The 17,202-nt window shown below is 41.2% G+C and overlaps 1 protein-coding gene across 1 annotated transcript; it reads left to right on the forward strand.

Annotated features, from left to right (window-relative positions):
- The first annotated feature begins 1,144 nt into the window (after positions 1 to 1,144).
- On the forward strand, positions 1,145 to 14,061 carry CNPPD1 (cyclin Pas1/PHO80 domain containing 1). The gene is made up of 8 exons (XM_063288902.1): positions 1,145 to 1,374; positions 6,308 to 6,410; positions 8,609 to 8,690; positions 9,455 to 9,575; positions 9,768 to 9,896; positions 10,622 to 10,683; positions 11,334 to 11,451; positions 12,435 to 14,061. The coding sequence occupies exons 1-8, from the start codon at positions 1,306 to 1,308 to the stop codon at positions 13,017 to 13,019; spliced, it is 1,269 nt and encodes a 422-aa protein (XP_063144972.1). The 5' UTR covers positions 1,145 to 1,305; the 3' UTR covers positions 13,020 to 14,061.
- Positions 14,062 to 17,202: the final 3,141 nt, after the last annotated feature.

A 17,202-nucleotide genomic window follows, 5' to 3' on the forward strand; every position in this document is an offset into this window, starting at 1 on the left:
GAAGCCTTGCAAGCCCGGTAATAAAGTCACAGTCCGTAGTGCTCCACGAAGCTCCATAGTTCAAATTCACTTCCATGGAGATTTTAAAAAGAGTTATATTTCTACCCGCACGCTCCTGACAACTGAACACGACATAACTAATAAAATCAACAGCTGGTAAAACATGATACCTACAATCAGTATAAATATGGCAGTAAAGCCACATAAAATTTGAGGCAATTAGTGTGGCATGGCGAGGACTGTTAACAGAGGTGATGAGTGCACCGTTGGAAGAGCTAAGGACCAGGTTAGGGACAGATCCTCCTGGAGAAAATCTATCTATATGGTCGCTAAGAGTCGACAACGACTTGATGGCACATAATCATCGTCGTCAGTGTGGCATGAGGCCATGAACTTTTTGTGGGTATAGAGCCAAACTCATTTATAGCAGAAGGATGCGCCTCCTATCGCGTGGATGCGGGGGTGGGGGATGAGGGCCATCTTATCTATCTATCTATCAAATTTTATCACCGCCCATCTCCCTCAAACCCCGCGAAGGACTGGGAGAGTGCCGTTTTACCCCTACAGCACAACTGTGCCGTTTCTGTGGATGTTAGTTTGTTTTTCTCATGAACCAACAGAATTATTTCCCATGGAACCAAAGGGCATCGTATAAGGTACTCCTCTCCTCACTATGTAATCTAGCCCATGCGTGACTGATCATAGCATCTCGAACAGGAGGCTGTGGAACGGAGACAGTTCACGCATTTGCTGCTTATGTATGGAGGCTAAGAAACCAGGTAGCAGGTGCCTATATTCTCCAGACGTCTATTCCGGATTAAGGCTACTGTCCTCCCATGGAGGGAGGGGGGTAGTTGTCTTCCCCTGTATGCCTCTGGGGCTAATTCCACGCTGTGCCCAGGCTTTTAGGAGAAGCCGCTCGGCTTCCCTTTCCAAAGGCATGATCCGTCCCACGCCGGACAGCGAATTTGGACCCGAGGTGGAATTACAGCGTCAAGCGCTCCATAACTCATCCTCCAAGCAGTCCGCCTAGTCGTTCATGTCTGGCTTGCTGGCTGAAAGGGCGGCGGCAAAGAGACCGCCTCCTCGCCCGCCCCAGGAACAGGAAGGCGAGAAGCCGCGCCGGGGCTTGGTTCCTTCTTTTCGGAGGCGCAGCTCACCAAGAGCTGCCTGATCTCTGGGTAGCTCGGATCCAGAGGCGGGGGCAGCCAGGCCCCACAGCGACGACTCCCATAGCCTCTCCGCTCGAAACAGGCAGTCCCCTCGGAAGCCTCGCCCGACACTTCTTCGCGCTCCTCGACCGGGATGGACCTGGACAAGCTTCTTTTGGACGAGGAGGGCGCTTTCTCCCTGAGCGGCTTCCAGGAGTTCACGGTGAGTTGTTCTCGTCACTCTCGTCCAACCCGCCCCCGTCTGCTAAAGCTGGTTTTTGCTTTGAATGGTGGCGTCCTCTGCTTGTCATTCAGTCCTCCTGCTCTCCTGTCCGTCCCGTGTGTCTCTGCCTTTCTTTACGGATCGGTAATCGGTCTCTGACGCGCCCTTTTAATTCAGGCAAAAGACGTGTCAGTTGTTTTTATTGTTAGAACGGAGACTAGGAAATCTTTACTGAACTGCTGCAGATCGCCCCAGATCTACCAGCAGACCCCTTTCTTCTTTCGCCCCAGCTTACAGTTCTTCCTACAATAATCTTTCTGTATTAGTGCTCCACTCCTTTAAAGAATCACTCTGGGTGTGAATTTATGACATCCCGTGCAATTTCTGACACTGAATGCTTGGCTCCTTGTTCTGAGGAAATAAGACTGCAAATCCTGATGACAGAAATAAGAGATCAAAAGAAAACAAAGAAAAAATATAAATTATAATCACACAAAAGTATAACAAGGGCTAAACTCCTGAGGGGTTTAGAAACAAGGAGATTCTGTCATGGAGACAAAGGCTTTGCCAGTTCTTCGCTATGACATCTTCCGCATTTTCATAGGATTACCTAGACCTAGTAATCACTGAACAATGTAAAGCCTGTCCTCATTACTGCTATTTTGATGGTCTGGATGACTCTAGAAAATGCTGTAAATCATCAGTGCAGAAATCACCTTAATAATGTTTTGTGTTTTCAAGCAGGACATTAATCAGTCATTCACACAAAATACTACGGAAACTAAGTTGCTTTGTGCCCCATTTTATTAACAAAACTGAAATTGCATTGCCAGTGAAAAAGGCACTGACAAGTAGCAAAGGACAAACCTCCCCATGCTTGAAAGGGCTTATTAACTTGTTTGCATATATTAACATTCTCGTAAGATGCAGACTTCCATGCTAAAGAAGCGAAGTGAAAACTCTTTTTCTTGGACTTGGACTTTGTCATATTGGATGTGACCAAGTCAAATACTGATTTCCCTTGAATTTAATTTATATTTAGATTCAGTTAAAATTAACCATACTTAATATAATTATTCTCCACTCATGTAATGTATTTGAACATTTTCCCATCCTGTTACAGTAAAAATTACAATTTAATAACTTTTGGAAGACTCCTGAGGCTGCATCAAAGCTTTGGAAGACCTCCTAAAAGTCTAGGAGTCTAGGGCCCTAGACTGCACACCTCTGCTCTAATGCTCATTTTACAGAAATTGCTGGAGATCGGTGAAGTCTAGGAGAATAGAACAGGGCTGGCTCAGTATTTACCTTCAGAAGTAATAGAAAAGCTGGTTGGAAACCATGTGTTTTTATATATGCTTGCTTCTCTATTCTTCCCATTTGTTAATTGCTCTGTGCAATTACAAGTGTTTTATAGCCATATGTTGGCTATTAAGATAATCTCTAGATTAGAGATTCTGGTTTGCATGGAAGCTTTGTCTGCAGTTGTGGTGTGTGCCCAAAATGTGCCAAAACTGACCAATAAGCAGGGAATACTTGAGGTACACATATGACTAAAGCTGGTAACCTGGTCTACCACTTGGCTGTACTGCATAGATAGATAGATAGATAGATAGATAGATAGATAGATAGATAGATAGATAGATAGATAGATAGATAGATAGATAGATAGATCTCTCTCCCTCCCTCCCTCCCTCCCTCCCTCCCTCTCTCCCTCTCTCTCCAAAGTTATTTTAGGTAAATATCTATGGAGCTATGTGGTGATGTCCATGGCATATGGAGGATTGCAGTTAAAAATTCAAAGGGAAGAAATGCACTGAAAGAGAGGAAAATAGGTGTGTTGTGTGTCTGTGAAACTAAGAAAAAGGGAAATTATATAATCTGAATGAAAGTTGTCTGATCTTGTCAAGAGGAGCTAAGGAGTACATACATCAAAGTGAAGGTATAAGTTCAATTATGAATAAAAGGACCAAAATGTATGTCAGAAAATACTAATTGATGCTCCAAGTTACATTGGATGTGAATGTATTGTGAAGGTTGCCACACCAAGTCTCTCGCTGCCACACAGTACTCCAGATTTTCAGCTGCATGTCATGTCAGCTGCAGATATTTTGAACATACATCTTGATCTCAAACTTGAGATATGTTCCTCTGTATGCATGGACCATCCTTTTCTTATTTGGGGAAAAAAAAGTATTTTGATTCTTTAAAATCCAAACTTTAGAGATACAGAGGGAAGAGAGATCTCCAGAGAAATGAGAGGTCAAGCTGAGAACCAAGGCTAGGGACAGCAGCCTCAGAAATAATTTAATTGGAATTTAAAAGTGCACGTGCATACGCGCGCGCACACACACGCACAATTTTGCTGTTGCATTGGGCTGAGAACAAAGTGAAGACCAAGATATTTGAGATTGGGTGGAATTCATGAGATTCTCAAAAAGGGATAGTTGAAAAGTTTAAAGAAGAAAAGGCAATTTATGGAGTGGTGCATAGGCATGGTGGAAGCAAGGAAGTTTTGTAAAAGGCAAAATATTTATACAATCTGAAAAGGATGTTTTGCAAGGGTAGAAAAGTATGGAGAGCTGCAGTGAATGCTATTGGTGTAAACTCAATTTAGTTATACTGTATTTCCTTTCATTATGTCTTGCCTTTAACTTCTTCAGTTTACTATTTCTTATCCCTCTTTTGCTTTGTTCATTTAACTTCTACCAAACAGGAATAGTGTGATGATATGTATGTATTCTTTCCAGATTTTTTTTATTTTACACACACACACGCACACACACACACTATAAGGCTTGTGAGTGTAATCCCAGTTGCATTAAGCATGAGCAATGCCTTTTTATGTTTCTCTTACAGAAAGTATACTATGAGTGTCTCCCCAGAAAGTACCTCCATTTTTTAAAATTGTTGTATATTTTATTAAACTTTAAAAGCATTAAAATTACAATTAATATTACAATTAACATTTATTTAAAAGTATTACTAAAGCTGACTATTGTTCTGTGTCTTGCTGTTGAGCCTAACACTTTAATAAACAAGATGGATGAAATCCACATTCGGGCTATGCAAAGCTTCATGTCCCAATAACAGAACATTCCATTGCTGGACATATTCTGTACACAGCTAATTTGCATATCTCAACATTTGCAGGACTGTCTTCTAGAGATAGAGTCAATCTGTTTGGTATGTTTGTACCACCTGGCGATGTTGAGTATCCCTAGTAGATGACAGTTTAGATCAGTGGTGGGTTGGATCCAGGCTTTTTCTCTAACGGCTCCTACCTTATGGAATAGTCTCCCCGCAAGAGGCGATACTGATGCCAGCCTTGACATTCTTTTTGCCAAGCAGTTAAAACTGAGCTAATTCTCAGTCCCTTCGAAAGCTCACACCACGTAATATGGGTGGGTGCCTGTGTTTTATGCAATGTGATATTGCCATTGTTTTTATTTGAAGTGATGGTTATTTAGTTTAATATATGAACAGTGTCTTCATGTCTGTAAGCATACTGCCGAGAAATTCATTTTGTATATTTGGTACTATTTAAGTATACAACTGAATCAAACCATGAAGGAAGTTAAAGGGAATTAAATGAAATGAAGCTAATACACTTGAATAGTAGTAGTTCAGTGAGACTTTGCTTAGTATCACTATGTGTACAAGAATAGTTTCACACAGAAGAACAATTGGAGAAATAAATCATGTATATACAGAGAAGTGAGACTACAGTAAAGTATAAAAGAATTATCAATGCACAGCAAGTTTTAGAAATACAGTTATTTAAATCAGGCATAGCATTTTCTATGCATATTTCAATGGATGAAGCAAAGTATATAGAATATTTTCTTTCATTATCCCTGGCTGATTGTATTCAACAGGAACCACCTATCAATATTCATTTGATTTTTAACGTACTGAGCAGCAATTTTAATGAACTTTTTTTACCAGCTGTACATGTTTCCGGAGCTGGTTGCAGAGTAGTATTTCTGTGGCAACCCAGAGTTATGCTGCTGTTTATTTTGATTTTATTGTATAGTGGTTTTGTCTTTTACTGCTATAAACCATTGTCTTGGTGGTATATCAGTTTCATAAATAAATAAATCAGCCAGCCAGCCATAGTGGCATTCATTTAATTTTAGCTTTGCCTATGAAGTCAACCATTGTGGTCTGTGACCTGTGAGTTATCAATTTGCGTGCAGTATGAATCCAGCAATTGGCTCTTAGGTCCTCAGCAGGGCACTTTTGCAGATCATGCCACTCATTGATACGTTTTAGCATCAACCACTAATTCTGCCTTTTCTGTGGAAAACTCTATTATGGAACAATTTGCCATTGGAATTAAGTCTGACTCCTTCCTTGTTACAGTTTCAGAGGGGGCTTAAAAGACTGTTTTACTCAGGTTTTGGGGAAATTTTATTATTTTGGTTTTATTGTTTTGATTGTAAATATTGTTACCGTTAAATGACTGTAAGCTACCTAGAGCTGCTAGGGTTACCCAGCATATAAATGTATAAAAATAAATAAATAAATATGGAGCTAATAAATAAAGGGTTAAGAAACTATGGCTTAATGCAATATGTCAACCAGGCTGATGAATATATATGAATATGATAATTGGGAAAAAAGCACCATTGCATAATGGTTTGGATTTAATGGATTATTAATTAGATTAGAGATAGCACATAATGGAAGGGCTATATGAAAGTTTTGGAAAGATCCTTGAGGTATAATTTGACATGCCTCAGTGCTTGGTATGTAGATCTAGCCAGTTCTTTCTTAAGTAGAAGTCACTAGGTGAAAGTTGTTTTTAATATTCCTACAGGTACTTAGGACATGTTTATGTATTGAATGGAGATCTTCAGTTGTCTGTGATTGGGCTGGGGAGAAGGATGGTGTGTTTGGGTACTGCATTGTTATGGGTTTCTTCTTTCAGTTTCTTCCCAAGCACCAACAGCTGAGCGATCGTGTACGTAAACGACTTTACTATGGCTGGGATAAAGACAGTGCCCTTGATAACCTCTCAAGTCCAGTTGCAGGTGAGTTTGGTTTTGAAAATTTGTACCTGGCCTAGGGAGTGTTTAAGGGAGGAAAAGTGAAATTCTGGAGAAAATTACGAACTATTGAAAACAGGACCGTGACTTATCTTCACATACACACCCAGTTGGTTACTGTATACAATCTATCCTGCCCCTATTTCTGCTTGGTTTTAAAAGACTTAATGAATTCTCACCCTGCTTTGCTCATCTGTCAGCATTACTGGGCTACTTAAGCATCTCAGAAAGGAGATAGGTATGTAAGAGAACTTTTGTGAATATACAATACTTTACAGCTAGGCCCAAGCACTTGAGAGAAAGGGCCATAAACTAAATGGGAAAGTGTTCGAGAAAGTAGATCAGCAGCTTTTCCCATAAGGTTTTCATTTCAAATAAAGTATAGGATCAGGTGTGGGCAGTGGGTACACATGAGAGAGATGAAATGAAAAACAGAATAATGGTCCTCTCCTTATGCTAAACTGTTCTGATGCTCATAAAAGTCAATGATGAGTTTCCCATTTCTAAGAACTAAACGAATGGAAGAGTAGAAAAGAACAATCAAAGTCTAGTCTGTTTCAGCATGGTATGCTTTCAAATATTACTCCATTATTCTACTAAAAACATATAACAATCACATTTATTCTCATATGTAATTCCCCAAACATATCCTTGTTTCTATGCCGTATTTGAATTATTTATAAATTAGGTATCCATCTGTGTTGTGACAGATTCTGTTGAAGCAGATCCTGTTACTTGGCTTGAAAATAAATTCATAACTTCTTTTACATTCCTAGTTCTAGCCAGTAGGTAGCATTCCAGCTTCTAACCCAGGTTCCTGTGTTTTAATTTCCTTTGATCAAAACTGAAATTAGGCCAAATGTTCAACAGAATTAAAGCAGCTTTTTCCAGCCCTATATCTTGGTTTGATGTATTATTACTGCTTTCATCTTAATGAATCTTGCTAAACAGAATTTTGTGAGGTTGGTAAACTTTGGAGATTGAGAAAAATCATTTGGAGATCAGGCAGCTACCAAAATTCTGATAATCCTCGGTACAAGTCTGACAAATTACAGGGACACCATTAATTAGGCTGACCATACATCCCGTTTTGAACGGGACAGTCCCATTTTTCTAACATTTCCAGACCATCCCATCATTTTAACATAAATGTCCATTTTGTCCCGTTTTATTAAAAACCTTACTTAAAATTTTGAAAGTTTCTGCAAACCTGTCAGAATGCAGTCTGACCTTGAGTGGGGAGCTCAGCAGAAACGGCGGGGAAAAAGCCACGGAGTTCAACCCGGCGGGAAACCTAAAAAGGAAAAAACAGGATCAGCTGATAGGCGGTGCTCAAAGGGTGAGCCAATTGGCTCCTGCCTTGAAAGGGCGGGAAGAAAAGAACGTAAAAGCACAGCCAGTGGAGGAACGGCTTGTCGGGGACAACCGTTCACTAGACTCTCCAGCCCAGCCTTGCCTCTCACAAACGAAGGAATCCGAAGATTCCCAGCCTGAGAAAATCTGAGAAGTTCCTGTCTGCTGATCCAGCCCATCGCCCAGCCCTGCCCCGTTTTGCCATCCCAATGTCCCGTTTTTGTCTCAAGGAAATATGGTCAGCCTACCATTAAGATATAAACGGACTTTAAACAAATACATTCTGGAACAAAGGGTTGGGAAGAGAGAAAATAAATTCACAGACATATTTGTTCTAGCTAGCCAAATCTATAGTGGAGGGAGTCTCTCTGCTCTTACTGTTGGCCATGAAAAGTTTTTCTTCCTTGCCTTCTCCCCTCTTTAGCAACACCTCTGCCCTGTAACTCTCTTATGTTTGAGAGGCTGCTGAGGGAAATCAGATGGAATAAAGGTGCAGAATGGTTTGTTCTGAAATATTTTGAGTGTGATATTTCGCAAGCTGTCACCCCCACCTCCAAGTGTGAAACCGCTACTCTGAGTATGAAACAGGCTGTTTTGAATGCTTTCTCAGCATTTCTGGTTTCCCATTCCTGAACAATTATTTTGGTCAAGTGGGATACAACACACACACACAAAACACACGCACGCACGCACGCACACGCACACAGAGAGTTCCAGAAAGGGATGCTAGTTTTCATATGCTATAGGGAAATTTGGGCAAGGAATTGCCGTGGCTTGAGGACAAGGTTCTCTTTGCATTGGATTGAGCTCAGCTATTTTCTCTGTTCTAGATATCGCTGTGGAACTTCTTCAGAAAGCTGCTCCTAGTCCAATTAGGAGGCTTCAAAAGAAATACGTTTCTCATGTCTCCCGGTATGCCCCGATTCCCCTTCGGCTCCTTTGGACCAGTCTTTTCTCTGCATTCGTATTTACTCGTTTTTGAACTGAGTTGTACCTTTTATATTTATTTTGGACAAATACTGCTGTTGAGGAAGATCCTTTCTTCTTGTGGGGAAAGACTGGATAGAAAGAGATGTTGTAAGATAGCTATTTCTAATTATGAATGATTGTCTTATAATTACTAATTAAGTATAGTTAAAATCACTATAGGAGTGTTCTTTTAAAAGTTTCTGCTTGAAAGAAATAAAAAGTGAGTTGATCAGATCGGAAGGTAAAAAGTCGGCCTTGCCAACGGATGTTTAGTGAGAAGTCATGGAAAAAGTGCTGCTGTGGATATAAACCTAAGAGATTTTTCCTGTTGCTCTTGGAATCTCCAAAAAGGCAAACTAATCCTTCTATATCTGCTGCAACACCTTGCAGGCACTTGTTTGAAACATAAGAGGAAGCAGGCTGGTTCAGAACAAAGAGCCCTTCTGTTCCCATGGTGGCCAATTATAGGAAGCTAATAAACAAGATATGTGTGGGATAGCATTTCCCAGCTTTTTAATCCAAATCAGGAATATTTCCACTTCCCCTTGCCAGCATTCCATCTTTAAGGCTGGAGCTTGTATATACACAACAGCTATGTTGCAGGATATATCATGAGTTTGGTATATGTTGTGCGGGTAGAAGGGCCTCAAGGAAGGGCTCTCTCTGAGTCCTGTCGGATGAGATTTTCAATATGCCGCTTCTTTTAGGGAGGCTTGCATTTCTCCCTGCTCCATGATGTTGGCCCTCATTTACATCGAGCGACTTCGGCACCGTAATCCTGAATACCTACAGCAGATCTCATCCTCTGACCTCTTCCTGATTTCCATGGCAAGTAATTGGGTCGGGAAACTTTCCCTCTATTTCACTTCTCCGAATATCTGAGAACTTGGAAGTTGAGCGTGGGGCTTTCTTCCAACCTTAGAAATTGGGAAGATTGGCATTTCTTTATCCCATTCCTATATGAAGGCAGAGTGCAGTGATCAGTGTTTGTTATGCAGCCCCTCCTTCTGTTGCTTTCAGATGGTTGCCAACAAGTACCTATATGATGAAGGAGAAGAGGAAGAAGTATTTAATGACGAATGGGGTGCTGCAGGCAAGGTGGACGTACAGACTATGAACATGTTGGAGATGAATTTCCTCCGTGCCATTGTAAGACTCCTAAAGATGTGTCACGTGAGGGAGATGCACAAATCCTTGGTACTTTCAGCTAAAGTTCAGAAAACTCAGTGGGCTAAAAGGGCATGAGAAGAGGTGTGTACTCTAAGAGTGGCAAGTCTGTGGGAGTTTTAACTGCTATTATAACGAGGATTGAATAAAAGAGGTTGGGTTTTATGTTGCTAAAATGCAGAATAATATCGATTTCATTTAGCAATGCATAAAGAAATTCAGAACAATGAATTCATGAACAAATGAAACCAGAAAACCCCAAACTCTTGCAACAACAACAATAACCACCATCCAAAGAGATAACAGTAATTATCAAGCAGACAGTATTGTTTCAAACAAAACAATCCCAGCAAGTTAAAATAATTCGTTAAGACACTGGTGAAATGAACGGCTTTAGCCAGATGTCTGCAAGACTTAAGGGATTTCTCTCCCACTTGAAATAGGGGGGCACTCTGTGAACAGAGCATCACGACTGTTGGAGTTGAAAAGTTGTTGGAGATGGCTCAGTGGGAGAAATGAAAGCACTGCCTCAACAGAATGTGGGGAAATTTCTTACAGTTAAATGCAGTTAGCGTGGAGCATCATTCAACCCTTCCTGCCTATATTTCATGCACCATTCACATAAAAATTGAAGCCCTACCTCGTAAATAAGGGAATAGGAAAACAATTCTAGCTCACCATTTCAATCATTCTTTCCTTATGTACAGGACTGGAGCCTTTTTACAGATCCTAAGGAGTTTTTTGAGGTGCTCAGCTGGCTGGAAGGACGGTAGGTGTTTTTGATCAAGATACTAGCATCCTTCTATGGCTGGCACAGAAGGAGTCCTTTGGGTGGGTTGGGGGAGTAATGACTTTCCATCCCAGATGGGCTGAATATGATCAGAAAGTGACTTCCCGTATGCTCTGCCATATCCATAGCCAGAATGCATGACCTTGAATAAGCCACTATTTGAATAATTCCAAGACCAGTAGATATGGGGCTGTTCAGCCAGTCTTCTGTCTTCCCACATGTGACTCCACAATGTAGCAGAACACAGCAACATACATCTTTGCTGAATTTTGGAAACAGAATCTGTTTAGTTCTTAAACTGGAAACAATCCATGTGAGCTAGTCAATTTTGAAAGTCTCCCCAAAAGAACTCTTTTTGTTCTTCAAGTTTCACTGGAGCGTATGTGGTGGGAAATGTTATTTTACTGCCTGGCACTGTAAATCAATAAGATCTGTTGCTATATCAATGGGCTTTTATTAGAGCCAGCAGTGTATCAGTTCCTGGAGGGACAAATACGACAGCATGGGTATTTCTGTCATTGTAATACAACAAGGAAGTGGTTTGTTTGTGTGGGTCTGATGATGCCAGAAATCATGATCTATGAGGGGATGGCTTGAGTAAAGGCTTTGCACCTTTTTTGTTCCTACAGTGTGGCTGAGAAGCAGGGTATTAGACGTGGCTGGTTCACCTACACTGATCTGTGTGTTTTATTGGAGCAAACTTTGTGGCAACAGGCTTTGGGTCAATTCTACCAGCAGGTGGCCAAGGTAGGAACCAAATTGCCTAACTGAGGAAATAGAGTGACAAAGAGAACAGGTGGGTTGTAAAAACAGGAAGAAGTCAATAGGCTATTTAGGATGTGGCATGCAAACGAGAGGAAGTTCCTAATTCTGAGATCCCTGGTGTGCCTTCTTGGGATAAAAGTAATAAGTTGCAGTACCCAATGCTTGTTTTGCTAGCTGCCGAACTGCCCAAAGAAGAGAAGACTGAGAGAAATTGGGAATTGATATTAATTGCGGGGGGGGGGGGGAGCGGATGTTAGAGAGAGAGCAACCTCACCAATTGCCTTCTGCTGAATTAGGGTTCTGTGACTGTCCGCACCCTTCAAGGCAAACTTCTACTTTCTTTGAATAGCTATTATATACTCTCAAAATGTCACATGTGCTGACTGGCCCAGAGAAGTCGGGTATCCCAGTCCTGATTTCTACTGGGTAGAATTTGATAATTCTCTATCTTATTTCACCTGTTGATTTTACTAACTTTCTACACCATTTTTCAACTTAGAAGCCCTTAAGATGGCTTAATGCAGAAAGATAAAAGAAGTTGAAAATTTATAAAGCAACAAAATTCCCAGTGGAGTGGTTAAAACAGCAGACTGGTCTGATTTGTACATTGTACAAAATGGTGATTTGTTCAACCAAGATTTATTAAATAAGACACAATGGCTGTATTCATACACCCTCAAAGTCAAAACCACATTATGGTTTAGTATGATGTGAGTGAACTCTGCAATAAATACACAAAAACTAGCATATCTAGCAGTATTTGTCCAACTTAACCTTGCTAAATAATGGAAGTTTTTTTTTCCTTTATCAGTTTAAAAACTCCTAGTCTTCTGCATTTGAAAAGGAGTGGGATATGTAGTTGGAGTTCTTAGCAGACAATATATTCTGGCCCAGTGGACTGCTCCATTGCTGAGACTAAAGACACAGTGCATAATCTGGTTTCTCTTTTTTTTTTCCTTCCACAGCTGGCGTGCATTCTTGGGGTGGTGTATCTGACAGGTGTTGCTGCTGTATTTGCTTCTGCTGCAGTGATGCATCACACTGTCCATGTGAAAAGGTCTGGTCCTACTGCTTTTACCAGCACCAGAGATGTTCTGGTTTCATGTCCACCTCTTTCCTCTTCAGCCCAGAATATGGATTGCAAACAAGAGCCACCACATTTTCCTTCATGGCCCAGAGTGGAGAATCAAACCATTCAAGGTGAACAGCAGCAGAGAGGAATCAGTGGGGTTTCAGTTGCAGCACTCTATCTCTGGGGCAAAGTCCTTAAGGCATTATCTTATTCACCAAGCCCCATCAGCTCCTCGCTTTGCCCACACTGCCATCAGCCCACTTCCTGTATGACAGCCAACCACACAGCTTGCACCCACTTTGCTCAACGGTCAACTCGCTTTGGACTTGCCTGTTGCTCCAGCAGCTCATGCTGGGACAGACCCCTTCGTTTGTCTCCTAATTGCAAAGACTGGCCAGAACCTCTAGCATTGCAGCAGTGTCCTTGGCAGGCTTCCCTGGAGCTTGGCAGGTTCAAAACTTTTATGTTTCCTAGCTAAGGTTGGAGAGAAGGACGTAACTTAGACATAGGGAGTGGACACCTTGATGAAAATGCTTTGGTGCGTCAGAGAAAAAGGGCACAAGGCAGGAAAGGCTAGAGATGGAAATGAAGCGCTTGGGAGCCTGTATTGCAGTAGATGTTAACTCACTCACCTTTTTTTGATTTGACTTCAAGACCTTTCTCTTCCCCCCAATTGACAGTGATGTTTAAAAAGCTGCAGAGAGTTTATTGGAAGAAGGCATTTCATGTATGTAAGACTTGAACAGGGTGACGACTGAAACAGTGAGCTCAAAGTCTAATATACCCTTCTTCCACTTCATATAAGCCAGTTACTTACACTGGAGGCTGGTCCAAGTCTTCCCTCGTTGAATTGGGTGAGGACACACAAACTAGGACTGCTTCCATCAGGCACCATGGATCCTCTAAGCTTAGCTGTACTTGTGGAGCAATTTGCCAGGCACACTTCTCAGTAATGATCTGGTGAATAGCAGCAACTCTACACCATTTAGGTTACCCAGTGATGTGCTACATATTAACAAGCATGTGAACTTGTTATTCATGTCCTCGGCCTGTGTCTGCCCTTGTTTTCTAAAAGCCATGCAGGTCTTGCCTGGGATTTTCTTGAGCTGTTACATGGGGATGAAGTAGGATGGGATGCCAGTTGCTGAGAGAAGGCTCAGGAATTGTTAATTAGGGTATGGAAGGCTAAGGATATTTTGGTATCCCTAGTCTTATTTATGTGTGCTTGACTGCCTCCTTCACTTTTCTGTGACAGAAGTGGGTAGAAGGGCGACAGCCTTTTCTTATACCTGCCTTTTGTAAGCAGACTCCCTCCAAATATGTTGGATTACTACTTTCTGTGATCCCCAGTTAGCATGTCCAATGGCTGGGGGGATGTTGGGGTTGGTAATTCAAACTATCTAGAAGATACTGAGTAGCTTACCCCAATTTCTTCCAACATTTTTCTGCTGTAGTTTTTCACTATAATTTGTAGAAGGGATCTCTTCTATTAAAGATATTTGTGTGTTCCTGTCTCTTTTTTTGTTTGTTCGTTTGTTTCCCGATACCAGACTTTCAACCAGTACCATCAGCTGGAGTATGGGATCTGTAGAGCAGGGCTGATTTAACCTTCCAAGCTTAGGAAACTTGCATTTAAAGCATTTGGAATGTTTGGACAAAAGATCTTATTACCCATGGGATAACCCATGGGTGCAAGTAGAGGCTGAGATTAAAAGCTGTGGTTAATTACATATACTCTATCTCTATTCACTTGTGAGCTCTTTTCAAGGTAATGTATCCCTCCTCCAACAGTCATCTGGCACCAAGATATGTAAAAAGTATGGCATGTTCTTGAATTTCATAGTAGCTTCAAAAGTAGCAAGCTCTGACAATCTCCGTTCTGCCTCATTTGCTTTTTGTATGTAATGGCTGCTACGTTGCTGAAGTGCACTTTATGTGAAGTCATTCATTTACAGTCTATATTGTGTAGCTGGCGATTACAACATTTGCCTTTTCCCTGCATCCTACGTGCCTGGTACATTTTACAGACCTACTTACTTTACCATCACTTCTTGGAATGAAATGGCTCAGAGGCCCTCTCAAGGCCTTGAGGCCAGTAGCTCTTGAAAAAATAGACACACTGTAACCACAGATATCATATAAGGTATACATTGGAAGATAAATATAGTTCATTTAGTCCATCCCCCTACTCAGTGCTGTGGAGTTCATGATATTTCACTATGCATGGTTGTCTGAATTAGCCATGCTTCTCTTCCAGCTGGACACTCTAACAGGTATGTATAGCTCAGTGGTGTTACTGCTGAATGTTATACTCTTGAGTATCATACCGTTTACCGTATAGTACTTCCTGTAACGTCTAGCCCTCTAACAGCAGCAGAAGAATGTACCTGATGTCTTCATCCTAGTCTATTTTGTGTACACACACATGTATACTAAAACATGTGGAAGTAATGTAGCCCTCTGGATCTGTGCCTCAAAGCTTTACAAAGATTTAGGGAGATCTACTTACCTCCATAATATTCTGGGCATGTGTATTCTTGTCCAGAACATGCTTCTGCAAGTTCTAGACATGCACATACAGTCCCAAACCTCACAATGGTTATTAAGCAATCATGCCAAGACTTTGAGCATCTGTGGGTTCCTTGGTGGATTTGGGGAGCAGATACAGGGGGACAAAGTGCCTCTTTCAATGATTATAACTATGTACTACAAAGTTATTTTCTCTCCATGCTAGTTTTGACTCTAAGTAAAAGAACTAAGAGCCAGTTTGGTGCAGTGGTTAAGGCACCAGGCTAGAAACTGGGAGACCGGGAGTTCTAGTCCCACCTTAGGCACAAAGCCAGCTAGGTGACCTGGGGCTGGTCCCTCTCTCTCAGCCCTAGGAAGCAGGCAAGGACAATCCGCTTGTCCAGGCAGTCACCAACAATCAAGCCTGACTTGAAGGCACGCATGCGTGCACAAACACACACACAGAACTAACCACATTGTCCTATAAAGCCACGTGTGGGGATGCTTGTGTCTGATGGAGAATCATCTACTAATCTTTGAATTGGATTCAAAAAAGCAAGAAAAAAAACAGTATGATTTTTATTGGAGCAATGCCATTTTAAGAAAGCAATGGAACATCTATACCACTGGTCTGGAGACTGGGCTTTCTTTGTGATATAGAACATATGGCTGTGTAGAGTCAGTCAGAATGTAAGAAAAGGACAAAGTCCTAAGGCAGGGTTTTGAATCAACTTGTGAAGAGCAATTGTGCAAGCCTATTTGAGAATGACATGCCACTACTGGAAAGGCATTCTGTTAAATAGCCATCCACCATACTTCACTGACAGAGGCAGCTAGAGAATGCCATGATGCAGGAATATAGAAGGTAGATGATCCTTCAAGTAAGTAGGCTGTGGGAGGTCAGGCAAACAATTTCAATTGGACTCAGAAATGAACCAAAAGCTAGTGAAAATGGTAAAGTACTAACAGAACAAAATCATAACAGATACTTCCAGTTAGTTATTGAAGTTGTCCATTTTCAAAACCAGTCCATATATAACGCACTACCAAAATCTAAGCAAGAAATGGGTGGATATCTACACTAAGGCTGCATTCTCCATGTAGGGACATAGCATTATGTCAGCATCATCCAATAAACCAACAGCTTACTCAGGTCAGATCCGAAGGTCTCCTGGATCCAAGAGCACTACCTCCCCCTCAGTTAAAATGTCATTAGGTGAGGGAATACATCTGGCTCCAACAGAGGCTGAACATTGATTAGCTAGGCAGTGTGTACTCTCATATTTTATTCAACAGTGCCCACAGCAAACTGCAACGATGCCAAGATTACACGTGCATGATGATGCAAATGCCACTGTCACATATTTGCATCCCAACATCTGACACAAACTGCATTTGTCAGATGGTGTTATTCAAACTCACTATTTGCCTGCAGACTCCCATATTTGTATTGGGCAGTACAATACAATAGAGTGCCTGTTCCTCCAGTTCTTTATTGTACCAGACACAATTTAGAACTCTAGCTTAGTTCTTTTCATTTGTCAAGATGTTTATTCAATTTATATTCACCTTCCTATTAACTTGAATACTCATGGATAACAACAACTAAAATACAAAATGCAAAGTAAGTAATATGATTTAAAATTATTAACAATAAAAGCCTGGCAGTGGGGGTACATCTTACTCAGTGGGGAGCGGGGAGGAGAGTACAACTTTCTAAGGAATGTTTGAAAGTGATGCACAAGATCCTTGCAGGTGTTAATTCAATGGACCGCTGAAATACCAGGGATGGGGGGAATTTTCTGAAGAGAGATCTCCTGCAGATTTTAATATTTAGACAGGTTTGTAAGGAGAGAGGTGATTTCTCAGATACTCAGACTCTCAACCACATAGGACTTCAAAAGAAGTTAACAAGCTAATTTATGTTTGGGAAAGACTAGGTAAGTTGTGTGGATCTTTTAATATGGACATCGTAAGATCCCAGTAACCTTCACCAGTTAACAGTATAGTCACCCTATTTTCTGCCATTTTCAACTTCTGTGCATATTTCAAAAATAATCCCATATAGAAAATCTTGCAATAGTCAAAGTGAAATGTAAGTAACTAAGGCATGCATAACTATTGCCAAATCCAACATTATTCTCTAGTGTTGG

The sequence above is a fragment of the Candoia aspera genome, chromosome 1, assembly GCF_035149785.1.
Source record: "Candoia aspera isolate rCanAsp1 chromosome 1, rCanAsp1.hap2, whole genome shotgun sequence".
In the NCBI taxonomy this organism is placed as follows: Eukaryota; Metazoa; Chordata; class Lepidosauria; order Squamata; family Boidae; genus Candoia; species Candoia aspera.

What these genes read in the sequence shown, in the direction of transcription:
- CNPPD1 (XM_063288902.1), top strand. Translation starts at nt 1,306, where the DNA reads ATGGACCTGGACAAGCTTCTTTTGGACGAGGAGGGCGCTTTCTCCCTG. An exon ending in CCTCTCAAGTCCAGTTGCAG is followed by an intron (nt 6,411 to 8,608) that starts GTGAGTTTGGTT and finishes TCTCTGTTCTAG; the next exon opens with ATATCGCTGTGGAACTTCTT. An exon ending in TACGTTTCTCATGTCTCCCG is followed by an intron (nt 8,691 to 9,454) that starts GTATGCCCCGAT and finishes CGCTTCTTTTAG; the next exon opens with GGAGGCTTGCATTTCTCCCT.